Raw genomic sequence first — 24,768 nt, 5'->3', positions numbered from 1 at the left:
ATGATGATTCCTGAACACGAAAAAAAAAAAAATAGAACCAAACAGACACATGAGTTTTCCTTTTTTTTTATTGGTGCCTTTACCTCTTCATATTCAAACTTTTGTGATTGATCTATCAAGCATTAGTCCTTTGAACTAATAACGCAACCATTGATCTTAGGCAAAAAGGTCATAAGAAAATTTTTATTATTATTATTAAGTTACGAATTGGGTGGCGGATCTCCTGCTATTCAAGATTATCCAGGGACACGTGTCACTCACTGCGGCATCTGGAGAGCAAAGATCTCTCCCCTGATCTGGAATCCATCTGAACCTGGTTCATGCATCAGCCAAAATCATAGTTCTGAAACATGGGTTAAAGGTTCCTACTGATACTCCCAAAACGCCAGGGCAATAAAGTATCCAGTCTGTATAAACACTTGACCAAAAAACCAAAAACAAACTAGTGCAAGCAGGGCTGATATAAGATCAATTAAGGGTTTCAAACATGTAAATGAGAAAAACCAGAATCCTTGCACGACAGAAAAGACACAACGACAAAATACTATTCAAATATCTCAATCTCTAGTTTTTCTTCCCTTTTCTTTACCACTCGAGATTGGCTGAAACTAGAATTTAAAGCAAGTCATTGCAAAACAGTTTCTAAACCTCCTCACGCAGGCTGTCGAATCCAAAGCCTGCCTGAAAAATACTCTTCTACTGTTGTCGAACCTCAGCTTTCTTCTTCTGCCACAGCCGATCGAGTGCACTATCGGCATCTCCCTGTGATAATAACCCCCATTATTAATATTTAATTTGACTAAACAAGAAAGCAAACAGAATATGAAATACAAAGCAAATATCAAATCTTAAACCAGGATAATAATGTATAGAAGACACAAACATAAATTCTAAGGAAAATGGGCCACAAGATGGAGGATACCATATAAAGTTTACGGACACAGAATCCTGGATAATTGTGGTAATAGTTCGTAAACCTTCAAACAATGCGACAGAAAACGCCTGAACCTAATGAGTCTTTAAAAACCTTAACGTAATACAGTACACCAACCCCCAAACAAAGTGTGACTGGCGGACAAAATTATTCAATCCGCCCTAATAAAATAATAAGAATGCACCCAAATGTACAAGAGCAAAGTGGAAAGAGGCCATTACTAGATTCAGTCCAAAAATGTTTAGACAAACACATGCAAGGATAACACATGATGCAACCTCATTTCACTCAAGAAGAACAAGTTGTGAATCTCAAAAAAGATTCTGAATTCTCCGACGCATTAGTTTCTCAACTTTGATAAATAAATAATGTTCTCAACTAGCAATGAAGAAAATTCTACATTGAATTCCAAGCCTAACTAAAGAATCAAATCAAATGTTGATCCAGCTATGTATCAAGTCAAGTCAATCTATCTGCAAAATATTACCAATAGAAAATTTTTAATCCAGCAACAGCTCTCTCCAATCCACCTATATGATCCAACAATACATTTAGCTATAAAATCACATCATTCTCTTTGCATAATACTATCAATAGAAGATCCAAACTCAACAACTTCTCACCCATATATATGTATGACCCACCGTTATTAACAAATAATGTTTTTAAGTTGACCAAATGTAACATCACACACAATGAAAAAAAGCAGCCACTGATTTGTCAAGATCTCAAAACAAAAAGAACACAAGCCCTTTATCTGACTTCCTCACTGAATGTAAGGTACTCGACTACAACATTATGGGCAGAAGATGAAGCTGAAGTTTACTCAGTGAGATGCAGAAAGAGCACTGTGGGAGCAAAACCATGTAAATGTTCTTTGAATCCCCCAAACTTTCAAATCCCAAGGGTCTCCACATGCGAGGCAGCCTAATTTCCCAAAAGTATCAAGATAAAACAAGAATCCCGACTTTGAAAAATCAATCCTCCAACACCAACTACCAAGAACAAAACTCAATGTAACTCTTGATGGAAAAATGCCCCAATGGACAAGGTCAACTAATACTACAAATAATAATGTTTCTCCCAATGATTGAGCTTTCCAATAACATCATGAATTCTCTGCATGCTTTCAGATAAACCCATCAGTTGGGAAGCAATTATGGAGTTTCCTATCAATCCCCAAAGATGGAAGTTTCATCATTAACCTTCCAAGGTTCAGCTAAACCTAAAACGAGGACTTCCCACGTATTCAAGAGAAAAGAGACAGCCCAAGCATGTGAAAGACATCTCAGTTATATAATTGAGCAAAGCCAGGAATGATTGAGATTAGAGATCAATAATGACAAGACATCTCAGTTAAATTTTAGCAGAGCCAGCAAATGTGAATCACATAATAAATACTAAGAGCATTACTTCAACAGTATGAGAAGAATCTCTTCATTTTAAATGAGAATTATTATCCCATAGTTAAATGTTCTTTCTCAGAAACAATCATCAGCATTGGAACACAAGCATGAAAAATCATAGCATTCCTTATTATTTTCAAGTTTGTTTATTTCAGAAAAATGGCCAAATTTGAAAAATCATTCAACATGTACCATTCACAGAGCTCTCTTGCACAATTGTCAGTCAGGGAACCGAACCATTGCAAACCTACAGGTTAACTATGATGGATAAGATACTCAATACCAATGCTTCCCTCCTGAAATTAAGACCAAATTGCCTTTAAATAGTCCAGGGTTGAGATGCTTCTCTTGAAGTTACCCTTAATTCTACCAAGTGGCAAGATTGTGTGGAAATTCTTGCAGCTATAGATGCCCCAAACCCCCCCCCTCCCCACACACACAAAAAAAAATTAAAAAAATTTAAAAAAAATCTCCATGAAAATATTATGTTTTTGCTTAAAAGCTAGCCACCCTAATTAAGAACTAGAGTACCTACTGTAGGAGATACCACCATGCTCCCCTTCCCAGTTAAATTGCAATTATTCTCCCAGAATAGTGAGACGAAAACTGCAAATCTCCCCTCTCTTTTTTTGTAGAAATCCCAATTCGTTGTTAAAAAGAATCACATAACTAGCTAGAAAATTGAATTAAAGAACACTTAACACCAAACACCCAGTGACCACAGGCCCACAAATCATAATCAGCAACAGAACACTAATAATAACTTTTGAGTTGCAGGAAAAAATGGACAGAGTGCCAACTAACAACAATAAAAAGGAGCAAAGTAATTAGAAGCAGCAAAATGATCAAGAGTAATGACCTGAGCTCGGACAAAACCGCAAAGGGCAAAAGTAGTAAAATGGCCAGTATATAGGCCATTCTCATCCACATGACCGACATTAATCTGGACAGAAGCGTGGTCCTTGGAAGTGATTAGCCGATTTGTGGCAGAACTGTAAAACAAACATATCGCAAAATCACAAACGACATACACAGATTAATAATGAAGGTTCAATGACAATTAAAGGTTCCTAGGGTGTAATACTAGAGGATGATTTACAGAGTATATATTTACCACTTCCTAGGAATGTAAAGGTCCATGTTTTGTCCTTCTTCGTTCTGCATCTTGGCAAGTGCTGAGTTTGCTTAGAATCGAGAAACCTGCATCAAATTAAATCATCGATTACCCATCAATATATTTACACGAACATATTCGCTCTTTTAAGATTAAAACCCGAAAGTATAACCAGCAAAACAGTCGTACAAAAGCTTCAAACAATCGATTCTTCAGAAACCTTAGATTCGTTAAGGATTGAAAGAAAGACATTAATTACTTACAATTTTAGTAAAACTCTAACATAAAATTAGACTCAGAAAAAATGGATCTTGATTACGGGGAGAAGACGTACCAGGGAGGCTTGCGAAGCTGCTAGGTTTAAACAACACAAGCAAGAGAGAACACTTTCGGAAGATTTCTGTTCACTGGTTGTAAGACGTTTAAAGAAAATCAAAACCCTAGACTCCAAAACGATCCACCGAATTGACGGAATTAACCTTATTCACTTTCTTACTCACGGCCCACAAGCCCACTTTGTTTGGACTATATATTGCCCATATAAGCCCCATTTATATACTTCAATACAATACCTATAAATGGGCCCATATAAACCCTTTTGCTTGGTTGGAAGGGAAATTTTCATACTTAAAATAAGATAAATGAAATTTTCATATTTAAAATAGAAATTTTTGCAGTCAGTTATTTTGTTAATTATCGTATTCATGACTAACTCCAAATCATTCCATATTTAGTCATTAAAATTCACTTCGTTTCTTTTCTTTTTTTGATTTTAACTAATAAATAAAATTACTTGTAAAATCCAAGTTGAAGGCCTTATTGGAGAGGTGTTGAGTCGAAAAAAGATTTTGTTTTTTTGTAATTTTGCTGTTATTCCTAGAGAGAAAAATGGGCTGGCCCACTCTCTTACATGGAAGGCTTTGTCCATTCAAAGCCGGATAATGTGGGCCATATCCACTCCTTGGGAGTCTTACTCTTGTTTTGGGCCTAGTAGCTTCATTCTTATTCTTCTCAATGAAGTGATGTTTACCCTAAAAACAAAAAGAGTGACATGTAGTCAATGCAAGAGTGACATGTAGTCAGTGGAGAGGTCATGAGTTAGACCATAGATGACAAAGCCCTCCTCGGGATGTATCGAGGATTCTCAAACTGGAGAGGTCATGGGTTAGGTGAACCTCAGACACAAAAAAAAAAAAAATCTCTTTGTTAGGCTCTCTCTCTTCTCCCCCCCCCTCCCAAAATCTACTCTGCCTAACAAAAGCTCTAGCTCGTTTGTGGTGGTAGCTACTCTAGCGAGTTTCATCATCTACACTTACTAGTTCCAACTCGAAGTTTCCCTCTCCATGATAACTTAGACTGCAAGATTGTAGCAACTTCTTCATCTTTATTCTATGGCAATTGCTAATGGAATTGTCTAAGAGTGTCTCCATTAGAGGAAAACGAATGAAAAACCTAATGTCATCTTACCATAAAATAGTACGTGGCCACTAGTTTTACCCCAATAATAGTGGGTGCCACGTAAAAAATTCTTATTTGTCTGAATATTATTATTATGTAAAAAATTCATATTTGACTGAATATTATTATTTGAGTCTAGATCTCTTTGTAATATAATTATTATTATAATTTTTCAATTTTTTAGCGGCTAAAGTGGCATCTAATTCTTTACTTGTGAACAAAATTAAATAATGATACATTTGTTAATTTTTCTTTTTTTGGGGGTAAATCTTACACAAGTAAAGAATGGTGAAAGTCTGCACCTTTGTCTGCTAAGAAGGAAATGAAGATTAACTCTAAAGAATGTTGCCCCCTTTTTCCCTTAGAAAATTATGTTAGGTTTTCTTGTTCCCCCACTTTGTCAGTCTTCAACTGAATCTATTGTCTATTTTACTTAGTGAAGTACAGTCATTTCACTTGAATTAGAGGCCATTCCGGATGCTTTGTTTCTGGCTTCCTCATTGTATCTATTCTAGATTGCAATTTTATTCTCAGCTTGTTCTTTCACACTTTACTTATGAGAAATAGAGGATGTTCAGAATTTGGATTCAAATTTGAAATATTCAATCAATCAGATAAACTTACCTAAAGTGAAGATATCAATCAATCAACAAGATTTACCTAAAGTGGTGACGTCAATTTTGTTGTGGATGTAGATTTATCCTAAACCAAAGCACGTCATGTACAGAGCCTTATGTCATCCCTAACTTCTTCTTCTTTTTTGCTTTTAAAATTAAAATATAGGAGATGGAAATATTACATATGCCTCGGTGAAAGTTGAACTTACAACCTCTTCACTAAGAGGTGTTGGTTTTACCACTAAACAACTCTACGTCATCTCTTTCACCTATGGCTTCTGAGATCACCCACTCACCCAACAAACCTTTTCTCTAGCAATATAGTCTCTCTTTTGCAAGTTAAGCTCGATCGACAAAATTACTTCATTTGGAAAGTTCAATTTCTTCTCGTCTTATAGGCACACGATTTAAATGGCTACATTGATGGCAACAAGCCGTGCCCTCCATCAACAATTCATTCTACTTCAAACGAAAATTTTGCTACTGCGACCATCCCAAATTTGGCGTATGCAACTTGGGATAAAGCAAGATAAAATAATCATCTCTTGGTTTATTTCGTCTTTAACAAAAAGCACCCCTGCTCACATTGCTAATATCACCTCCTACTTTGCAGTATGTTCTACGCTAGAAAAAACATATGCATCATAATCTCAAGCGCAAGGATATATGCAACTCCAGCTTCAATTGAAATCTTCAAAGAGATATCTTGGTCTTGGAATCATGTTAGCAACTTGAAGCAAAGAACATATATCTAATTCAAGACTTCTTCAGGGTCCTATGAATATAACCTTAATCAACCTATTTTAATCTGCCAAGATAGAAGCAGTTTGAATTTCTATTCTATACCAAACTTGAAATTTGAGCAAAGGAAGCAGTTTAAATTTTATAAAACGCAAATAGCATAAATCTAGCACTGCAACCAAGATTTTTTTGTGTTTGAATAATGGCCAGCATCAACAAAAGAGCTGCTGTTGTCGTTGAGATCTCAGAGAAGACAAAGATTATCATGGAAAATCCAAATGAAACCAGCAGAGGCAGTAGTAGCTCACCTGTCCTTACAGTTGATGAGCGTGAAAGATCCACCGTAGGGAGACATCCGCAGTGGCTGCTGCCTCTACTATTTGAGCTGAACACCAATCAACCTGAAAGAAAGAGGGAGCACATTCACAAGGTTCCACCATTCCTGAGAGGCATTGAACAACACAAAGGCTGCTTTGAACCCATGCTGGTCTCCATCGGACCTTACCATCACGGGAAGAAGGAGCTCCAAGAAATGGAGAAGCTCAAGGTTTCAATAGCGAAGGAGTTCTTGGGCGAGGACCTTGAAAATTTAAATTGGTTCGAGGAGGTTGCTCGCCATGCAAGGTCATGTTATGATATCGACAACGGTGACTGCGACAGCGATAAGTTCACTTGCATGATGTTGATGGATGGTTGCTTCGTTCTTTATATCATTCGTAGTTTTGTGACGGTGGATAATAAGCCTGAAGGTACCAAGCTGAAGACTCACCAACTAGTCTTCGTTCTGAGTGACTTGTTATTGCTAGAGAACCAGCTACCCTTTCTAGTTCTCAAGGCATTGATGAAGTTCAAAGGCAGCGTAAATGATTGGGAAGATCCGATCAAAAGGTTTTTGAAAAATCAACTTCACATCGACAACAAACCCCCCAGCTGCTACTTGACATCTTTCAAGATAGATGATACACATCTTCACCTCCTCCATCTACTCCATCAGGTGCTCGCTGCTGATGCAGGAGAAGAGATTAAAAGTAGATCATCATCAAATGGAGCGCATCATTCATTCCGTTCAGTCGTTCAACTTGGAGATGGAGGGATCAAGTTCGAGAAAAGCGAGAGCAAAAGCTTAAAAGATGTCAAGTTTGACATCCATTGGAACCATGCAAAGGTGTTTCTTCCTGAACTAATTGTTGATGACCTGACAAAATCCAGATTGTTGAACTTGGTCGCATATGAAGCAAGCAGTACTACTGATGGCCCAAAAGATGATCCTATAGTCACTTCATACATTTGCTTCTTGGATGCTCTCATTGATCACACTGAAGACGTTCAATATCTGCGAACAAAGCGTATACTCATCAATAAACTGGGCTGTGACCAAGAAGTGGCCGATCTCTTCAATCAACTGTCACAGAGATTGGTGCCAATCCCAAGTAAATACACCACCATTATGGACAACATTGAGCACTGCCACCAGAAGAGGAGTTTCATATGGTTGCGGGAGCTTTCGATCACGCATTTCAAAAGTCCCTGGACTGCAATTGCATCCGTTGTTGCACTAATTCTTATCATTCTCACTTTCGCACAGGCTTACTTTGCCATGTTCCCTAGAGGAGGAGGAGGAGACAAAGCGGCTCGAAAAGCTCCAAAGCCTTCAAGGAAATTTCATTACAGTTAGATGCTAAATCATGTTGCAATCAACGAAGACCCTACAACTACTTGGCTATTGATAATAGGTGTCTGGAGATACCTTCTTCATTGTTCTCTGAATCTTTGTTTACTCAAATTTACTACTGTGTGGATTTCTGTATGTGCTTTTGTGTCTAAAGCGGATCGGTTTTGTGTCTTGTGGGTCATTTTCTATCATTTTTAGACCTAGGGAATGCTAAATGGGGTTTGGTAGAGCCCAGAGCTCTATGTTACAAATTTAATAAAGGCATTGTTGTCTACTTTTATATTGAAGGTAATTTTCATCTAAATCCCGTGAGGTTTTGTCAATTTCATTTATAATTCAAAAAAATTGAGACTTTGCCTCTCTGTAGTATAGAAAAAGTCAATTTAAGGACAAATTATCACTTCTATGACCAACTTGCCATTATTATTATTTTTTAATTTAATTTTTTTACATACACCCCCCAATTACCATGAAACTCGTGACTCCCTTTTTAGTCTAAAAATTATAGAAAAATCCTAGAATTCAAATAAGTTTTAAAATATGACCAAAATACCCTTATACGATAGAATGACTAAAGTACCCTTTAGCTTAAACTCTATTTGCAAAGTATAATCTTAACTAAGATGGGTGAAAAGAGATAGATGAAGAGATTCTCCCTTCATCCATATTCTTCATCTTCCATTTGCTCAACTCAACCAAGGAGCAAACACCCATCTCTGTTTAAGGTTAATCTTTGTAAATAGGGTTTAGCTAAGGAGTACTTGAGTCATTTTAACATATAAAGGTATTTTGGTCATATTTTAAAATTTATTTGAATTCTAGGATTTTTGTATAACTTTTGTATGGCAGGTGGGGGGGTGTATGTAAAAAAAAATTATAAAAAAAAAAAGGCAAATTGATCATAAAAGTGATAATCTATCATTAAATTGACTTTTTCTATAGCATCGGGGAAGCAGATGCAAAGTCTTAGTTTTTTTAGACTAAAAATGACATAAACCAAACATCAACGAGTTCAGATGAAAATTGCCCCATATTGAAAGTTTAACCACTTGGAATATTCTTAACTAAACTAAACTCTTACAATGTCCATGTTTATGCTACAAAAACAACTTTGACATTTTATACCAAACTATTTGTCATGCATTCTTTTAGCATTCTTATGATCATGAAGGGTACAAAGAGAGGGGGGTAAAAGAAAAATATACAACAAAGAAATAAGTCCGTTTCTATAATTCAATTAACTTATGAATTCAATATGAATTTGAAGTCCATTATAATATATGAGATATGGGAGGCAACTAACGATTCTTTAAAAAAGGGTTTGATTCGAAGTATTGGTAATGGTTATCAAACGAAAGTATTTTCTGGACCCTTAGATTCCGATTTACCTTTGAACCGTATTTGGAGAGCTTCACCCACTGGCAGTCCTGTATGGGTTGACGAATTAATACATTGGCCCTCAAGATCCTGGTATAATTCTAAATTGCAGCTTTGATTTTCGACGCATGAAATTAGTGTAATTCTTAGGATTCCTATTTTATCTGAGACAGTGCAGGATAAATGGATGTGGAAACATACTCGCACATGTATTTTTACTGTTAAATCTGCTTATTTTGTGGAGCTAAACGCCTCTTTGGGCTTATCTGCTAGAGGAACCACTTCTTTCTCTTTATCTTTTTGGTCTAAGCTTTGGAAAATGCATACACTTCCTAAGATTAAGATGTTTCTCTGGAAAGTAGGTCATAATGCTCTCCTTACAAATTTTCATTTGTTCCAAATAGGTGGTTGCTATACTCCTTTGTGTCTTTATTGCAAATGTGCCCATGAATCAATTGTTCATATTTTATTTCATTGTCCTTTTGCAACACTTTGTTGGAAGATATCTCCCCTTCGGTTGGATACAGATCTTTTCCATGGTCATGACATTGTGGACTGGTGGAACTTTATTGAATCGCTATTTCAACATACTGGTAATTTACATTGGGTGCATAGTATTTGGAGTGTAGTAGCTTGGTTAATTTGGAAAGCTAGGAATGTTTATTTGTTTGAAGGACATGAACCCAGCATAAATACTTTTCTTTGGTCTCTAAATGGTTTGATGCAGGATATAAGTGGTCTCGTTTTGGAGAATGCTTCTACATCGACCACATATGAATTGTTGGCTTCTCATATGTTGATCGTTTCATCAGGTGTATTATTAACCAGTGTGTCTCCACGAACAAGAGACGTTGATGATATCAATTTTTTTCATGTATTCTCAGATTGCTCGTGGGACTCATCATCTTCTCGTAGTGGTCGTGGAGGGCTAATCACGACATCCTCAGGGTCCTTTATAGCTGCTCGTATGAAATCGGGTTGGGCTTTGTCTGCACCGCAAGCGGAGCTTGAAGCAATGTATGACATTATTCAAGTTGCCTTTACAATAGGGATCAAGCATATTAAGCTTTTTTCTGATTGTCAGGCTGTGGTCTCTAGTTTACATGGTGACTCTACTACTTTGGATTGGAATAGTTCAAACTTAGTTAAGCTCATTAGGAGTTTGTTTATGGGGTTTGACACTTGTGTAGCAATCCATATTTCAAGAGCATATAATGTTTCTGCAGATTTGTTAGCTAGGGGTGCTCGTTATTTAGGTATGTCTAAAGTTTGGTGGATGCGACCACCACGAGGTCTTGATCCTTTGTACTCTATTCCTGCTGGGAGGATTTCCCCAGACTTGTTTCTTTGAATGAATTTCTTTTTTTGTGTTTGGCCAAAAAAAACTAACGATTCTTTAAGAAATAGAACAAGTTTGTAACATAAGGAAGTAACAAAATCTGTAAATTCCATATCCAAATCTATTTTATCAAGAGATGAAAACTAGAATATTATTGCTGTCTACTTTAAACTCAACGGCGTACAAGAAAATTAACCAATGGTAGGGTTGACTAGCTTAAGATTCATCTTTAAAACAAAAACAAAATCCTATGTTTTAAAATAGTAATTGAATCTCGTGTTTTAGAAACCATTGCACTGCTATTTTTTACTCAAATATTTTAGAATAACAATTATTTTACTCATTTGTGATTATTAATTTCTTGCATGAATAGGCATTTATGTATTTTTAGTCACCAAATTTGTGGGAGTGAATTCTCGGACTTTGGAGAAAGGAGCAAAGTAAAAAGGAGAGGAATAACTAACCTTGTTATACATAATTAATTGTTGTTATTTTAATTTCTTTTATTGATATAAATTGTTGTAAATTTATATTTACCATGATATGCATGTGTATGACTTTTCACGAATGGAATGTAAGATTTATTGCTTAAGTATTTCTCTTTGCTATTGAATCCTATGTTATTGATATGAATATGGTATGATATTGTATGAGATGAAAGAGGAGGAATATTATTATTCCCTCTACCTTGTATTTTCTACTAGGGTCATGGGTTCGCCCATTGCCCTAGTGATTTTATTTATTGTCTAGGTAACATTGGGGAATTGGGAATGCCCTTTTGGCATTTCTGCCATAGGATACTAGAGGAGGCGGTATATGACACATTCCTATGGTGCTCTTAGCGCTTTCCCTAATTACTGATTTACATATGTAGGGCATGTCTAGAAGTGTTTGGCTAAGTGACCTCATGAGTACTACTACCATTCCGGTAGGGGTATTGAAACCGGTTAACCCGTGATGTCAGTGGCTGGGTCCTGTGAGCATCAAGCAGGCCCACTGTCATCATGAGATGGTAGGGTTGCATATAATAGACAATGGCTCATGGGCGCTCAAGACCAGTGAAATGACCCGTGAGAGGACATGAAGAGCATCATGTCCATTATATGTGGATGACCATAGGGTTAGGGGTCAACGTAGTCCGAGCTGGTTGGTGCCATAGGATACGTTGACTCTAGGTGGGAAAAGATACTGAACTGAGTTGATTGGTGCCATAGGGGAAGTATCGGACCATATGTAGTACGAGACCGTATGACTTTGCATTGGGCTTAGAATAATCCTTGACACGCGCCAGATCTTATACCAATGGTGATGTGAGAGAGTAGTGACTTAGACCCCAGCCACGGATTGATGTGACTTGACCCAATTGCCTCGGAGAACCCAACAAACGTGCTTGAGTGCCGTGAGGGAAGAGTGATGAGACCGCCCAAAGAAGACTGGTGTGTGACTTAATGCGTGTCTACATTAAAGACTACATTATAGAGTTAGAAACATCATATCATCACCATGCATTTGTTGTTTATATTATTAAATACATGATTGTTTTATGAATTATGATATGGAGTATGGATGAATGTATTAACATGAATATTAGTTACCTCATTGAGTTCTATGAACTCATTCCTTTATTTTGTTTGTTTCTTTAGACTGCTTTACAGGTTATGAGGACCCCTCCTACGCTGAGGATCCTTTGATAAATGGCTACCAGGAGGGCGTTGTCGGAGAAGAAGTGGAAGCTCATGACGCTTCATATTCATGCCAAGACTACTCTTATGGAGTTTCTTTTCCTTAGAGCTTCCTTAAATGATTTTCCGCTCAACTTTAAATATTCTTTCTCTTCTAAGACTCTGATGTTTAGTCTTGATTTGAAATAATGGATGATTGTAATCATTATTTAAGATTTGGCAATTTATTACTTGAACTTAATTTATTCTTGTCCATTTAATTATGCTATATCATGTTTTGTATGGATTTGTCACTGAACCTAGATCTTACGGTGTATCACCCCCATAGGTATTTGGGTATTACCGGATCCGGCTTGGTGGGGTGTGACAGAAGTGGTAGAAAATATTTTAGAATAACAACTATTTTGCAAAAAATTTTGAGCATTTCAAATATATAGTAATTTCATTAGTTTCAAACGAAATTGTAGAATTAGAAATAACTGTGATAAACTTGCACATTTTCTAGCATTATATTGCTTAATCAATTAAGTATTAAATGTATTTATTTGTATGACATTTTAGGTTTAACAAAACAAAAGAATATAGATGATTAAGATCTGTCCAAAATTTGTAAATCTCAAGTAAGAACATGGAGACCTTGTTAATTCTGGATCAGAAGTCTCAATTAGGTGAGGTGGTAGCTGAGGTGTCACACAACAAGAACTCCACATAAGCAATGAGCCCCATCCACTCTGGAGGACTTTTGTGGGAGTACAAGTAAGAAGAAGGAAAGAATTTAAATATCTTTCAGATTTTCTCCTCTGCTATTTTCTTCTTTATAATCCTCAATTCAGATAATGTGTAACATCTACAGTACCTAAGTGTTTTCTAATATAGCCTCTATAAAAAGCCATATGGCCTATGTAATTTTTTGATATTTAGTCATTCTAACATATTGAAAATTAAAGACCCATTATGGAGAAACAATTTGATGTTGTTTATCTAAAAAAAATTTCCTAGTCATGCACAATGATTTGATGTTGTTTCTCTAAAAAAAATTTGAAACAAATTCTTTGAGAATGATGGAAATTCCAATTAGCAATTTGATAGTGGTTTGTTTAAAGAAAATTTCCTAGTTCTGAGAATGATAGAAATTCCAATTCGTTAATCATCGTTTACATAGTATCTCGACTCTCTTGATCTCTGCCTCTATTTTCGGTCTCTCTTCGCATCTCTATAATGCTTGGCTTCCTCTACCCATTGCTGAGAAAACGAAGAAAGAGTTATGGAGGATGATTGCTCTTGAAGGCACTTTGCTTCTCTACAATTGCTCTTGAACTCTTGACCACCATGACATGATAGAGTAGTTTCTCTCTGTATAAGAACCGCTGCTTTCCTGTCCAAACCTACAAGCTATGACTCTTGGTTTTCAGTAGAATTTCGGACTTGATACCTGAAATCCCAAATCAGTAAAAATAAACACAAAATAATCCCCAGATCCATCGCATTAGATTCATCGGGTTTTCAGGATTGGTAGTAATAGGTGAAACGAGTTTTTCACTAAGTTCTAATTGTACCTGGAAACGTGATCAGTTTCCGCTAAGATAATCCACTATTGGGATCAAATCCGATGGGGAAATTTACTTAAGTTACTCAAATTTGAATTCGAAATTTTTTCGGATATCTAATAATTATTCAATCCCATAAACTATCCGATTATTGATTGTAGATTGTCAGTTTTTTTAATCTCTAATTTTTTATTTTTCATTTACCGATCAGCCCTTTTAAAATAAAAAAAAATATTTATTACTTTACTCTATCATGATAAGTTTTTATAAGGATATTATCACATTCGATATGCAATTATATTTCTTCACACAAAAAGATATGCAATTATATTTAAATCCAGTTGCATACAAGACGGATATAGATATTTTATGATAAAAAGAATTTTGGTTTGAACACTGTCTTGGTTTAGTGCACACAAAGATCTGCACATCAGAGCATTTTTTCCATTAATCCCTAGCTAGAACTTTGTGCACTAAAAATCATTTTTCATGTTAATGATATGCTGAGTCTAATATGTACCAAAAGAAAAGAATTTGACGACTTTCAATAGTTGATTAGGAGTTGACCCAATCCAAACATCAGTTTATGATGCTCAACTTATTGGTTCTTCTTTCTTTCTTCTTTTTTTTTTTTTTTTTTTTTTTTTTTTTGGTAGGTTCAAATTTCTCTAACCCATAGAAGTTCATAGACATCCAATTTAAAGATAAATTTTGAGACAAAATGCCAGACAAAGATTTTTTTTGGATCCCTAATGTTGGATCGGCTCATTTGAAGTGAAATCCCAAGATTCAATCCATAGTTTTAGAAATTAGTATTTGATCGACCGTATGACTCCTAACTAAGGGTGAATAAAGAATAACATTATTTTTTTCCATTAAAATTTGGAATAAAAGGTCAAATACAAACAATCTAGATCAATCTAGATCAATATTGTATTTGCATAGATTTGCAACAATATGAATCCTCATACCGATCACTATCATAATTGTGACCAATCTAGAAAGGTAAAGTTGACCCAAGATCTTCTACCCAAGTTCTCGGAGTTGAACCAGTTTGAGTTTTAATCAACACAAGCATGACTAGAGTCACACCACCTCCATGTATTAAAACAAAATATGTTTGGTGTTTTACACCAAGCTATTTTTCACGCATTCAAACGTGTTTTTAACAATAGTTTGTGTGATCTCTAAGGCATAAAAGTCATTGTTGAGGACAATTTGTATAGTGTATTGATAAACTTTTAATAATTTTTAGTTTATTTACCATCCAGATTAATGAGCTAGGTAAGAAATTCCATTTCACCAATAATGTTGATTCAAAATCTATTTTCTTCATGACGAGGCATTGGAGATAACCAACAAGTTTTTCAAAGTTTGGGTAAGCATTGATTGAGGATAATTTTCTCTTCATATCTTTATGCTATGTTTTGCTGGGAAAGATTTAGACGGTTTTGCAATGGATTCACATCCTCTGTAATTCCTTTCCCTGCAATTTCCTGTAATTCTCTCTCAAGATTGTGCCATGTGGCATTAGATAATCCAACGGTCATCAATTCTAAACCCACCCATGTATTCCTCTCTCCTCTCTATTCCCCAAATTCGAAAGGCCCTGAATCCTCTCCAATGTTTTCGTTTCTAATCCCTATCAACGAATGGTGTGACATTTTATCAATGACGTGGGATACTTGTGCTGATAATTGATAAGAACATGACTTCTTCATTCTTATTTTCAAGTAGATCTTTGAGGCTTGAGCAGACGATTCTTAGAATACAGAGCATGAAGTCGATCCCTTGAGATCGATACAAATACATATGGAATCTTCATAACTCACAGGCAATTTCTTTTTCTGTTTCAGGAAACCATCCAACTATGAGATGACCTCTGGGATCCTCTTCTTCTTCAATGTATCCATTAGATTAAAGCAGTTTTATGCCAATTCAAAGATGTCGGCATCGAATCAAGAGCAGAAATAACAGCGAAGCAATCCAAAAACAAACGTACACGATGTAATCCCAGATTAGAGGCCAGTCATTATTTTGAATAAGAGGAAGACACTTGAGGCTCGTCCAGTTGATGACAATCTTGAACGCACAAGTAAACTTGAACGGAGAGATGTTCGCTCAGTTCATGGGAGATTAGACATTTTCACTTGTTGTGTCTTAGAGAATTTGTTAACTCAGACTATAAACCCATCAAATTTTAAATTCTGGCATTACAAAGCAATTTGAATTGCAAGAAGTAGAAGATAATTGTTTACAATTTCAATTTTTTATTCTCCAATCCAGAAAGCCTAGTTAGTTAGGTGTATTCTTGTTTCTTGTGTTTTTTTGTATTTTAGGGACAGCTAAGTTCCTTATGTTATTAGTATTTTTTAGGAACAAACACTTTGGCACAATTGTTTGGTGTTTTCGACCCCACTTTAAAAAAGTCTTCTCTCTAAAACATGACTTCTCTCGAAAAGGCAGAGGGACAATCTTGTTGTTTTGACATCAAAACATGACTTTCTATTTTAAAACCATAAAAACTCAAAGTTTCCTCCATGTTTCATTCGTTCTCTTATTATAAAAATGTGCAACTCTATTCTCACCGGGTGCAAGCTTGCCAGCTTGGCCCAATGTTTCGAACATGTGCTACCACTGTGAATTGAAATAGGGTTGTGGATTCAAAATTTTGGCAGCCAGGCGTAGTAAGGACATAATAAGGGTAACATTGGATTAGGGTCTACTTGAAGAGTCTGAATCACCTCCTCATCAAGGAAGAACAATGTGCTCACTTGACATTTTTCAACCACATAATAGTGTTAGAGCCCACCTGTAAATGTTGAAAATATTAGAAGTAAAAATTCATGTGGACCCCACCCCTATTGAGTGCTACAAAACCATTAAGAGAACACATTGTTCTCCTTTGATGAGGAGCTGATCTGGATTCATACCACTGTGTGGATTATTTTTTGAGAAATATAGGGCAACAATATTGAATTATAGGTTGTTAACCCCAAAGTGAGACTGTAAGTCGAGTATTTGACTTTGGCCTGACCGATCGAATAGAATCAAGATTTTAAGAGTCTTGACCCAATTGGACCCCATGAGATGTAAATACAACAGTACAAAGGAAATGTTGTCAACTATACTCACCATGGCTATGTTGCCTGGTATCCAAATCTTGTGATCACGGTCATTGAATCTTGAAGATACCACATATTGCCTTTCAAGAGTCGTATATGGTGAACAACAATTCCCAAAAGCCAAGAATAATGTTTGATGACCAACGTGCTAAGTTTATGCTCAACAGGGTTTAGTGGCAATCGATCTTCAACTGCATTTGTTTGCAAACACTTCCACTTAAGCTTGTCAGAGAGCATGTATGTACATCCCATCTCACCCGCATGTGGGTGTGACATCACATCTATTTGTCTCAGAGAGCTTTAGAACTTTCCGGGGGGGGGGGGGTGTTTTTTTTTTTAGCAAATCGAACTAACTATGATTTGACATTTCAAAGGGTCCATCTCACTGACTTCATCGGGAGGGACAAATGTAAAACGGACCGCAAACTATAGGGCGCGTGAATATATTTCTATTTGTAAATCCATCTAAGATAATAAAACTTAGCATAGATAATTGAAAGTGGATAAACGAAATATTGGGTCATCTATGATCAAACTAGGTTGAATGTCATGTGTTGCTCCAAAGTTCTACTAGGCAATTCAAACGAACTAACGTACAAAAACATGTTCGCCTCCGACGATCAAAATAGTGAAGCGCACAGCTTTAGATGAGAAAAGCATGTTGTAGTTATTGATGCCATGGGGAATAATTCAAGAATACCTACCTAATAGCGATAACCATGTGAGTATTTATAGCTTAGGAAATTACCTTGACCATACAATTATAGAGTTCGACTTGAACTCTAGAAGTACTACATAATTCTCAGAGATCCACTGAGCATTGTTATAGTTATATACCCTTCTTTGATCAAGCCACCTCAATCCCTATGAGGTATTATAACTTCCCTATATCTTTAATCTCAAACTATTTGTTAAGAAAACCCTTCAACCTTTATATTTCTTCATCATCATTCACATTGTGATGACAATATCATCCATATAAGCAATGAGAAGTGTGATATTGGTAACATGACTTCTTGATAAATAATGTATGGTCAGAATTGCTTTGCTTATACCCAATAGAGAATTACTGCCTTCTGAAAGTGTCCAAAATAACATTTAAGAGATGGTTTCCATCTATAATTGACAACTTCAACTGACAAATTTTTCTTGCAGTATTGTCATAAGAGAAACCATGTGAGATCTCCATATAAACTTCCTTCCTCCAACTCACCATGCAAGAATGCATTATTTACATCTAGTTTGTGCAAGTTACAGTCTTTGTTCACATCTACAAACAACAAACTCTAATAGTATTCAATTTCGTAACAAGGGCAAAAGTCTCATGATAATCAATCACATAGGTTCAGGTAAATCCCTTTTGCAACGAATCTAGCCTTTAACATGTTAACAAATACATTTATATTTTATTTAACCACAAACACCCATTTATAACCCACGAGTTCTTCTTTTTTTTATTTTTTATTGAGAAAGAGTAATTAGCTCCCAAATATTATTTTTCTTCGTTGCTTACATTTCCGCTACCGTAGTTATCTTCCATCTCTTATCAGCATCGGCTTCCTGCCAACTTTTAGGAAAAAAAAAACATGATAGAAATGAATTAAGTTATTCCAAAATGAGAAACTCCTCAGTTCATATAAGTTGAATATGGACCATGCATGAACTAAAAAGCAAGGTAAGGTTAGACTAGAAATCATAATAAACATATTTAGCTATTCCAAAATGAGAAACTCCTCATTCCATTCAATGTTGTGCAAACCCACTTAAAACCCTTTTTTTTTTTTTTTTTTTTTTTTTTGATATGAGGTTCATTCGGGCCAGCTTGCGCGCACCACGATTACATCCTCAATGGAGCTTTCTATATAATTAATGCCACCGAATGGGTGCGAACCCAAAGCCTCCCCTAGAGAGGAATAAACACTGAGGAATTAAGTTGGTTTCTAGAATTTTCTAAAGCCATCGTCCCCGCAACTTTGGTAGGCCCATTTGTAGTCTAGTCCTTGTCCACAAAGTCTTGCTAATAGGAGGATTTAATGAAAACCGCCATACAATGCCCATTTGCTATCCATTTCTGGTTTGTCCATGGATAAAAAGAAAAGAAAAAACAAAAAATCAGAAAATTGTATTGTTAGTTATGAAATAACAAACTTTCATAAATAGTCGATGGTTAATTCGTTAAAAATATACTATTGTGGCAATTACAAAGACATTTGAAGAGAAAAAGGAGGGGTTAACACTTGAAGGATTCAAAGAAAAAACAGACCGGTCTTTTCTATTTCTTTCGGTAGTGGGTGATTTTCGGCAAGGTATAGGAAGAAGAGGAGTATAATGGAATCATTTTACCCGCCTAAGAGTTAGTTATGGGATGAAAGACAAGATTATTTTAGGGCCTGTTTGGTTACATGAGTCTGGAGATTTCAAATATCTAGAGATTTCAAATCTATAGATTTCAAATCTATGGAGTTATAATTTATAAAATTAGATGTTTGGTTATGGAATGAAATCTATGGATTCATCCTAAAAAACTATTTGATCGACGTGATTTTTGTGAATGTGCAAATGTATAGTTTTTTTGAAATCTCTGGATTTCACCCCTTACCCATAAATCTACAGATTAACGTTTTTAGTGTAAAAAAGTGAATCTCTAGATTTTATAAATCTATAGATTTTTACAACCAAACGGGTATAATTCTCAGATTCATGAATCCAGAGATTTGAAATCTCTGGATTCATGTAACCAAACAGGCCCTTAGTAATTTAATGTTAGAAGGGTATTTAGTCATTTTATATTCGGAATTAACTAACTAAAACCTTAAGTTGTCGGTTGGATGTAAATTAGGCCACTTAAGGAAACCAACACGAGTTTTTCTGGAACTTAAGTGGACTATATGTGAAACCTCTAAATTTATCATCAAAAATTTTCAGAGTAAAATGGGGAAAAAGAATCCAATATGGACCAAACCAGACTAATATAATTGGTACCGATTCTCAATTGTAACATACCAACCATATCGGCTAATCCCTTATTTTTGTTTGTTAAAGCATGGGGGGTACAACAATCTGATCCAAGATGAATGAATTTGTTAGGATATAATGGAATTATAGCTCTAAGTGGAATTATAGCTCTAAGATCAAACTGATATGAATCGTGGTTTTTACCGATACCAATTAATTAAACCGTGCTATACACAATATGTTCATCAAAATATTTGTTAGCATCACAATTTTATGAATGATTAGACCCAATTCGATTTGATCAACAACTAAACTGAACTCATACAATGTCCATGTTCTAGGGGTGTCAATTTTCAACCCGAACCGGTCCGTTATAGCCCGAACCGGCCCGAACCGAACCTTAATGGGCTGTGTTTGGGCTAAAGACCCTCAGCCCGAACGGTTTCGGGCTGGGCCGGGCCAGCCCGTGTGCGGCCCGCTAGCCCGAACCCCAGCCCGTTAACCCGTTTGAATAAATAAAAATTAAAAAAAAAAAAAAAAAAACCCTTATTCCTTATTCCTTGCATTAACTCATTGTTCAACTTCAACCCACCCCACGTTTCATATTCTTGAGAATTTAAATTTTAAATTTCAAAATTTTCATTATTTTAATTTTTAAATTTTACCAAAACGGTAGCAAATCCTATTTGGCTATTTCATTTAATTTTAGAAACCTACTGCCTTAGTTTTCATTTAATTTTAGAAACGCCACGTTTCATATTCTTGAGAATTTAAATTTTAAATTTCTAAATTTTCATTATTTTAATTTTTAAATTTTACCAAAACGGTAGCAAACCCTATTTGGCTATTTCATTTAATTTTAGAAACCTACCGCCTTAGTTTTCTACCAAAAACAAAAAAGAACCTAATGCCTTAATTCCTTAATCGGTTAATCCTTACCGTTTCTGCCTTTCTGGTTTCACTTTTAGTTGCAGAATTTCTTTCACTGTTTCGTAAAGTATTTTCACTTTTACAATTTTACTTTCTCTGTTCAGCTACTTTCACATTTTACCACTCTCTAGCAAATCTATTTCTTATCACAAGTAATTTTAAGTTGAGCCTTCATATAAATCTAATTTCATTGGGTGAAGATTGTAAGGTTGACCTACACATGATAGAAGAATCTAAATTTTTTATTTTTTGGGGTTGGGGGTGTTTGGATCAAGGCATCAAGCTAATGCCATCACTAGATTTACTTGGAGTCTTCTTCCTCTCTCTATCGTAGTTTTTTGTGTGAAGAGTTGAGGAAAAATAAAAATAAATTTCAATATTGATTTTTAATTTAGTCCAAACCGTTAGCCCAAACCGCTAACCAACCCGAACCCAAACCGCACCAAACCGAAACCGCACCGAAACCGTTATCTTTTAAATGGGCTGTGTTTGGGCTGGGGGGTTTTCAGCCCGAAACCGCTCCAAACCGCACCGTTGACACCCCTACCATGTTCTAAAACAACTTTGACATTTTATACCAAACTATTTGTCATGCATTCTTATAGCATTCTTATGGGAAGTAAAAGAGGAAGAGACAACAAAGAAATAAGTCAGTTTCTAGAGTTCCATTAACTTACAAATTCAGTATGAATTTTAAATTTATTCTAATATATGAGATATGGGAGGTAACTAACAATTTTTGAGAAGTAGAACAAATTTGTGACGGAACAAAGTAACCAAATCTGCAAATTGCATATCCATTTTATCAGGAGATGAAAGCTAGCATCTTATTGCCATCTACTTTAAATTCAACGGCATACAAGAAAATTAACCAATGGTAAGGTAGGGTAGCTTTGGATTAATGTTTAAAACTAAGAGCAAATCCTGTGTTTTAAAACCATTCCACTGCTATTTTTTACTCAAATATTTTAGAATAATATCTATTTTGTAGAAAATTGTGAGTATTTCAAGTATATAGTTATGAATTAGGTTCAAATGAAATTGTAGAAATAGAAATATCTGTGATAAGCTTGTCCATGTTTCTAGCATTAAATGTATTCATTTGTATGACACGTCTCCCCATGCATCATCCCACCTCAAGGGAAGATCGATTCTAAACTCTAATCTAAGTGGCATGCAACTCCTAATTAAAGAATTGCATTCATATATGATATATCACCCATTTAATTTTAATTTTTCACTATCAGTACTTGCAATCGGTTGAAGGAGCAATTAATAGATCTTTTAACATATGGGCGGGTGTGCGAATGGGCTTAATTACACTTAGTCAAATGGGCCCGCTGGATCGAGAATGTCAAAAATCTATTTTCGTCGACATATTATGAGAAGCCCATCTATCTGCGTTGGGAGGTTCGGTTCGGTTTTGATTCAGAGGGTAACTACATGTACAACTACAGATAACTTACAATTCCCAGACTAGTGGAATTAATAAACTCTTAACAAATATATAAATGAAGTAATTATAAGTGCTCCTCCACGTATTCATCTTCTTCGATCTTCCACTCCCATGAATCCCATTGCAAACGAGAGTAAACATGAGCATTTCCTGCAATTCTTTCCTTATCCATTCTCTTTCCTCAAACCAAAATGACGGACCTCGACCTAATGTTTCATCAACAATTTGTAAATCTAAAGTTATCCAACTTTGCAATTATTTGAACTTAAATCCAGCTGCATACAAAACTAATACAGATATTTTATGGTAAGAAAAAATTTGGATTCAAACACCCTTAAACCAATACGAATTCGAGGCGGATTTCGATTATTCAGTCATTGGTCCAGTTTCCATCTCTTCGAATCTACCATTTTAATTTTAATTGTTTCTTAGGTGAAATACGTGTGCTGTATTGGGATGGTGCACACAAAGATCTGCACATCAGAGCATGTTTTCCATTAATCCCTAGCTAGAACTCTGTGCACTAAAAAGCATTTTTCATGTGAATGATAATTTCAATATAACATGTACCCAAAAAAAAAGAATTAGACGCATTTCAATAGTTGATTAGGAGTTTGACCCAACCAAACATCAATTTATGATACTCAACTTCTTAGTTCTTCTTCTTTTTCTTTCTTTTTCTTGGTGAAGTTCAATTTCTTGGTTACTTCATAAGATTGGATAGGTTCAAATTTCTCTAACCCATAGAAGTTCATAGACATCCAAATTTAAAGACAACATAGAAGTTCATAGACATCCAATTTAAAGAGAAAATTTGAGACAATGCCTGACAAGGAATTTTTTATTTTTTAATTTTTATTTTTTATTTTATCCCTAATGTTGGATAGGCTGATTTGAATGAAATTCCTAGATTCAATCCATAGTTTTAAAAATTACCATTTGATCGATCGTATCACTACTAACTAAGGGTGGATAAAGTCATATAGAATAACATTATTATTTTTTTTTCCATTAAAATTTGGAATAAAACGTCAAATACAAACAATCTAGGTCAATCTAGATTAGTATTGTATTTGTATAGACTTGAGACAATATGAATCCTCATACCGATCACTATCATAATTGTGACCAATTTAGAAAGGTAAAGTTGACCCATGATCTTCCACCCAAGTTCTCGGAGTTGAACCAGTTTGAGTTTTAACCAACACAAGCATGACTAGAGTCACACCACCTCTATGATCTAAAACAAAATATGTTTGGTGTTTTACACCAAGCTATTTTTCACGCATTCAAGATGTGTTTTTTTCCAATTGTTTGTGTGATCTCTAAGCCATAAAAGTCATTGTCGGGGACAATTTTTATCTTGTGCTGATAAATTTTTAATAATTTTTATTTTATTTACTGTTCAGATTAATGAACTAGGTAAGAAAATTCCATTTCACCTATAATGTTGATTCAAAATCTATTTCCTTCATCATGAGACATTGGAGATAACCAACAACAGCTATGTTTTGCTGGGAGTAGACAAATAGTAATCCGAAGCACCCCCTTAACCTTAAAGAAAATTTCCTAGTCTTGCACAGTGATTCAACTTTGAGTCTCTCAATCTTTGCCTCTGTGTTTCCTAGTACTTTATTTACATAGAGGGCACCTTTTATCAACCAATGGTCAAAACAATGTTGCAAAAACTATCACCCAAAGACTGTAAGACAAAAATAATAAACAATGACTCTATAAGTGAATATAAGATATATATATTTATGAGTTTAATCTTGGATCATTACCAAAATATATGGATGCAGATAAATTTTCAATGCCAAAGTATAAGAATTTAAGTCACACATAACATCTTCATCTTTTTGCTAAGCCCCTTCATGGCTTCCAAACCCTTCCTCTTTTTTATTAGAAACAATGGAATTCAAAAAAAAATCTGATCATTTTGAAACATCAAGGGAGAGACGTGGAAGTGATAATTTACACTTTTAGGGAACCATAAGTGGGTTTTTCTAGAAGAAAGTAAGTGTAAATATAGAGTTAATATAGGAAAAAGGTAAAAATATCTCTTAGTTTTAATCAATTGACTACGATCTTATAGATATGATTTCATCTAATTAAAATCAAAATCAAAATACAAATCAAAAGTTGACTCATGAGCAATAACCTGTATAGTGAAGAAGTCTAAAATTTCCACAAGAAAATAGAAGTTTATATTCACCACAAATCATTTTAAAAAAATTACTAGAACGAACAAAATTAAGCAACCAAAGAGTTACTCTTAGTAAAAATATTCAAATTCACCTCAGATACTAAACAAAATCAAAATACAAAAGCGTTAATTTTAATAAAAATTGTGATTATTTTTTTCTTTTTTTGAAGATAGGATCGTTTTTTTTTTTTTTTTTTCAATGTTATTTA

General features: G+C 35.1%; 2 protein-coding genes across 2 annotated transcripts; one reads left to right on the top strand and one right to left on the bottom strand.

The window, feature by feature from the left end:
• Positions 1-443: 443 nt before the first annotated feature.
• LOC149019732 (small ribosomal subunit protein eS21) lies at positions 444-3,883 on the bottom strand. The gene is made up of 4 exons (XM_089153711.1): positions 3,789-3,883; positions 3,455-3,540; positions 3,200-3,332; positions 444-762 (listed from the first exon to the last, which is right to left on the bottom strand). Exons 2-4 carry the CDS (start codon positions 3,502-3,504, stop codon positions 697-699), a joined length of 249 nt encoding a protein of 82 aa, XP_089009837.1. The 5' UTR covers positions 3,505-3,540; positions 3,789-3,883; the 3' UTR covers positions 444-696.
• Positions 3,884-6,472: 2,589 nt separating this feature from the next.
• LOC149019731 (UPF0481 protein At3g47200-like) lies at positions 6,473-7,945 on the top strand. The gene has a single exon (XM_089154123.1). The coding sequence runs from the start codon at positions 6,473-6,475 to the stop codon at positions 7,943-7,945; it is 1,473 nt and encodes a 490-aa protein (XP_089010249.1).
• The last annotated feature ends 16,823 nt before the right edge of the window (positions 7,946-24,768 follow it).

Source organism: Hakea prostrata, chromosome 4 (assembly GCF_041222555.1).
Source record: "Hakea prostrata isolate BN-2017 chromosome 4, UWA_Hpros_2, whole genome shotgun sequence".
Lineage (NCBI taxonomy): Eukaryota > Viridiplantae > Streptophyta > Magnoliopsida > Proteales > Proteaceae > Hakea > Hakea prostrata.
Note: the sequence above shows the minus strand (reverse complement) of the source record. Positions and strands in the feature narration are given on the sequence as shown.

Coding starts and splice junctions, on each gene's coding strand:
- LOC149019732 (XM_089153711.1), bottom strand. CDS start 3,504: ATGCAGAACGAAGAAGGACAAAACATGGACCTTTACATTCCTAGGAAG. Junction 3,333..3,454: donor CTTTACATTCCTAGGAAGTG/GTAAATATATAC, acceptor TTTGTTTTACAG/TTCTGCCACAAATCGGCTAA. Junction 763..3,199: donor GCGGTTTTGTCCGAGCTCAG/GTCATTACTCTT, acceptor TTATTATCACAG/GGAGATGCCGATAGTGCACT.
- LOC149019731 (XM_089154123.1), top strand. CDS start 6,473: ATGGCCAGCATCAACAAAAGAGCTGCTGTTGTCGTTGAGATCTCAGAG.